General features: G+C 45.2%; 1 protein-coding gene across 1 annotated transcript; it reads right to left on the reverse strand.

The window, feature by feature from the left end:
• Nucleotides 1–2812: 2812 nt before the first annotated feature.
• On the reverse strand, nt 2813–3598 carry LOC112512305 (uncharacterized protein C683.02c-like). The gene has a single exon (XM_025118184.1). The coding sequence runs from the start codon at nt 3596–3598 to the stop codon at nt 2813–2815; it is 786 nt and encodes a 261-aa protein (XP_024973952.1).
• Nucleotides 3599–4775: the final 1177 nt, after the last annotated feature.

Consider the following 4775-nt stretch of genomic DNA (forward strand, 5'->3'; position numbering starts at 1 on the left):
AACGGTTGTTCTACCTATAGTGATCAAACCATTACTCGAGCCTATTATTTCTTCTATAAAAGGATCATCCAAGTTCATCTCATTTCGACCAAAACCATTACTCCTCCTATCTGCGTAACTCTTTTGCCTGTCTTGAGCCGCCTTTAAGCGTTCACGAATACACTTCACCTTGTCGACCGTTTCTTGAACGATTTTAGGGCCGGCGAACTGTTTCTCACCCGCTTCAAGCCAACACACTGGAGTCCTACATTTCCGACCATATAAAGCTTTAAAAGGCGCCATCCCGATACTTGAATGATAACTATTGTTGTAGGCGAACTCCACAAGGGGTAGGTGAGAGTCCCAATTCCCGCCAAAATCGATAGCACACGATCTGAGCATGTCTTCGAGGGTTTGAATGGTTCGTTCGCTTTGACCATCGGTTTGAGGATGGTAAGCCGTACTCAACTTCACTTTCGTGCCCAATTTTTTCTGTAAGCCGCTCCAGAAATGGGAAGTAAATCGACTATCCCGATCTAACACTATGGATAAAGGTATACCGTGCCGCGAGATTACTTCATCTATGTATAGCTTGGCAAGCTTATCCATTGGCAAGGATTCACACATAGCCAGGAAGTGAGCGCTCTTTGTCAGCCGATCGACCACTACCCATATCGTATCATGACTTCTTAAAGTCTTTGGCAGTTTGGTCACGAAATCCATTGTAATGTGTTCCCACTTCCACTCAAGGATTTCTAGGGACTGGAGGCTACCATAAGGTCGTTGGTGTTCCGCTTTCACTTGTAAACAAGTCATGCACCTCTCTACATAACGAGCCACATCCAGTTTCATGACAGGCCACCAATAGGTCAATTTCAAATCTCGGTACATCTTGGTGCTACCCGGGTGAATTGAGTATTTAGACTTGTGTGCGTCTTCCAGTAGCAGTTCACGATTGCCTCCAATCTTGGGTACCCATATACGTCCTCGAAATAACTTCAAGCCACGACCATCCTCTGTCAATAGTAATTGTTGTTTTGTCATTACTTCGCTCTTGAGGTGTTCTTCTAAAAGTGCCTCGGATTGCGCCACTTTGATCCGTTCGATTAAACTGGACACTAGATCGATTCTGGTAAGTATAGCTCCTGTCCCTCTACCGTGCCCTTTTCGACTCAAGGCATCCGCCACCACATTCGCTTTTCCAGGATGGTAAAGTAGCTCACAATCATAGTCTTTGAGCAGCTCGAGCCAACGCCGTTGTCTCATGTTTAGATCCTTCTGATCGAAAATGTACTTCAAGCTCTTGTGATCGGTGAAGAGCATGCACTTTGTACCATAAAGGTAATGTCGCCAAAGCTTTAAGGCGAACACTACCGCTGCTAACTCCAAATCATGGGTGGGGTAGTTCCTCTCGTGATCTTTGAGTTGTCTTGATGCGTAGGCAATCACTTTTCCCTTTTGCATCAAGACGCATCCCAATCCCATCTTCGACGCGTCGCTATAGACTACGAAGTCTTCGGACCCCTCCGGCAAGGAGAGAATTGGTGCTTCATATAATTTCTTCTGGAGGGTTCTGAAGGCATGTTCCTGTTTCTCAGTCCAGATAAACTTCACATTCTTCCTAGTTAAAGCTGTTAATGAAGAAGCGATCTTAGAGAAATCTTGAATAAATCTTCTATAGTAACCCACCAAACCCAAGAAACTTCGGATTTCGGATGGGTTCTTTGGTGGCTCCCAATTCATCATTGCCTCGATTTTGGATGGGTCCACTTTCACCCCGTCACGAGTGACTACGTGACCTAAGAATTGAACTTCCTTTAACCAAAAATCACACTTGGAGAATTTTGCATACAACTTCTCCCTTCTTAACATTTCGAGAATTTCCCGAAGATGTTGCTCATGATCCGATTCGTCTTTGGAATAAATAAGAATGTCATCTATGAACACTATTACAAACTTGTCAAGGAATGGTCGGCACACTCGATTCATCAAGTCCATGAATACCGCCGGTGCATTCGTCAAACCGAAAGGCATGACCAAAATTCGTAATGTCCGTAACGCGTTCTAAAAGCTGTCTTTGCCACATCATCTTCCTTCACCCGCACTTGGTGATATTCTGAACGAAGGTCGATTTTAGAGAAACAACTGGCTCCCTGAAGTTGGTCGAAGAGGTCGTCAATTTTAGGGAGAGGATATTTGTTCTTTACGGTCGCCTTATTGAGTTCCCAATAGTCAATACACATTCTCATGGTACCGTCCTTTTTTTTACAAATAAGACCGAAGCTCCCCAAGGTGACGAACTCGGTCTGACGAATCCTTTCTCAAGAAGGTCATTCAATTGTGACATTAACTCTTGCATCTCAGAAGGAGCCAATCGGTAAGGGGCTCTGGCAAGCGGTGCGGTTCCCGGGAAAAGATCGATTCGAAACTCCAGTTGCCTAACTGGTGGCAAACCGGGTAAATCCTCCGGGAATACATCAAGAAATTCGTTGACCACTTTCACCTCTTCAATCTCCTTTTTTTCTAGTTTGGCATCCAACACGTATGCAATGAATGAGGGACACCCCTTAGCTAAGCATTTGCGCGCTTTTGCCACCGACAGGAGTACTACGTCTCCCTTATTCCTTTCTCCATAAATCAGTACGGCACTCGCGTCCGGCAAAGGAATTCTAATTAATTTCTTAGAACATAAGATCTCCGCTTGGTTCTTTGCTAACCAGTCCATTCCAATGATGATGTCGAATCCGCCGATGGACATGGGTATAAGATCCACCCGAAATTCCTTTCCCTCGATTTCCAACACGCAACCCCTAACAACCTCACGCACTAGAACTTAACTACCATCTGCTAATTCAATGATCAAAGCATCTTCTAGAGTACTAGGGGGCGTATGCAATAGATGGTAGAATGTTGTAGACATAAAAGAACATGAAGCACCTGAATCAAAAAGTACGTGAGCAGGTATGGAGTCAATGAGGAACATACCCGACACCACATCCGACGATGCCTTGGCTTCCTCCGCAGTCATCTGAAAGGCTCGACCGGTTGTCTTCGGGGTATTTTCTTTTCTTCCCTGCCCCCCTCCCGCCTTCACCTTCGGACAATTGTTCCTGATGTGACCCAGCTCCCCGCATTCGAAACAGACGGGTCCTTTCATAGGACATTCATTTCGTGTGTGGCCTGGCTTTCCACATCCGTAACAGATGGGTTCTTTGATAGGGCATTCATTTCGTGTGTGGCCTGACTTCCCACATTTAAAACATTTTGCAGGATTAGGGTTGGGGGCACATGGTCCATGGTGTTTAGTGCGGCATTTGGAGCACCACCTTGTCTCATGTCTAGGGTAAACTCCTCGATTGTTGTGGTTGAGGTGGCTTGGTCTCTTTGAAGGTGCGTATTGACCTTCCCACTTCCTCTTCTCACTACTTACTCCTTTCTCCTCTCTCCCCTTAGCATAAACCGCTTCCATGACTTTCGCTTCTTCAATTGCCTCTCTAAGGGTGGAAGCCCTTGAGTTCCTAACCATAACCATCATTTCTGCGGGCAGTCCCTTGAGATAAGCTTTCATCTTTTCTTTTTTCGTTGGAGCCACATGTCCCACCAAATTCAGTTTTTCCATGAACAATCATGTGTAGTCTCTCACTGACAAGTTCCCTTTCTTAAGGGTCCGGAACTCCTCTTCAATACGGTCCATTTCTAGTTCGTTGCAGTATTCTTCCATTACTTTCTCCTTAAACGTGGCCCAACTCATCTTGGCTAGCTCCTGAGCCTCTATAGTTGATATGACGACGTTCCACCAAGTGAGGGCCGCACCCCGAAGCATTTGAGAGCCAAATTTTGCCTTTTGCCCATCATCACAGTCGCAAGCCCGGAAGGCCTGCTCAATTTCTCGAAGCCAGTTCATGCATGCCACGGGATCATCTGACCCCGCAAACTCCGGTGGTTTGCAACTCAAAAACGTTTTGTAAGAACAAAATCTTCCCAGTTGTCTTGCATCAATAGTTGCTAGCTCTTGAGTTGGAACTCCATTTCCGGTACCCCCGGATCCCACGATGGTTACGTTCTAGGCAACCGCTTCATGCTTACGATTGTTGGCATCCCTATCTTCCAACAACTTCATAAAGAACTCCTGTTGCTGAGCCACAGCTCTGTTCATAACGCCCATCATTGTGCCCATCATTCTTGACTCCGGGGTTTCCTCTTCTAAGACAGGATTGGAGGTGACGAGGTTAACTTGGGGAACGTGGCCAACTCCATCGCCCGAGGTGTTTTGCCTAGGATGCACCCTTACGATCGTGGGTCGAGGCGGTTGATCCGCGGTGGATTCGGTCACTGCGAGGCCTTTCGATGAGGTATCCCGTCTACTCCGAGTATTCACCATAAAGGCTGCTAAGCAAAAGATTGGGAGAGAGAGTTAGGATTGGAAGATTATGGAACTAACATAACATGGTACATGCATAATCAAAATTTGTTGTACTAACAGTGAGTTCAAGCACACGAATGTAACAACTTACTCAAAATGACATTAACTAAATGAAATTTTGAATAGGTTATACATAAGGATCCTCAATACTATCACTACAGATTATGATTTATGCAACCCCATTGACTCTAAGGTTCTTTCTATCTTAAGGGTTACTACCTACGCTACACAACTTAATATTTACAATAACGGCTTAAGTCTAGGCGTCTTATTTTCATACCTAGTTCGCTTAAGCTACAGCTCTGATACCAACTTGTAACACCCGAAAAAAAATAGAGCTCCAAAAGACATAAAATAAATAAAAAATCACCCA

The sequence above is a fragment of the Cynara cardunculus genome (assembly GCF_001531365.2).
Source record: "Cynara cardunculus var. scolymus isolate 2C chromosome LG 5, CcrdV1, whole genome shotgun sequence".
NCBI lineage: Eukaryota > Viridiplantae > Streptophyta > Magnoliopsida > Asterales > Asteraceae > Cynara > Cynara cardunculus.

Bases quoted from the DNA above. Each gene is read 5' to 3' on its own strand.
- LOC112512305 (XM_025118184.1), bottom strand. From the start codon at position 3,598: ATGGAAAAACTGAATTTGGTGGGACATGTGGCTCCAACGAAAAAAGAA.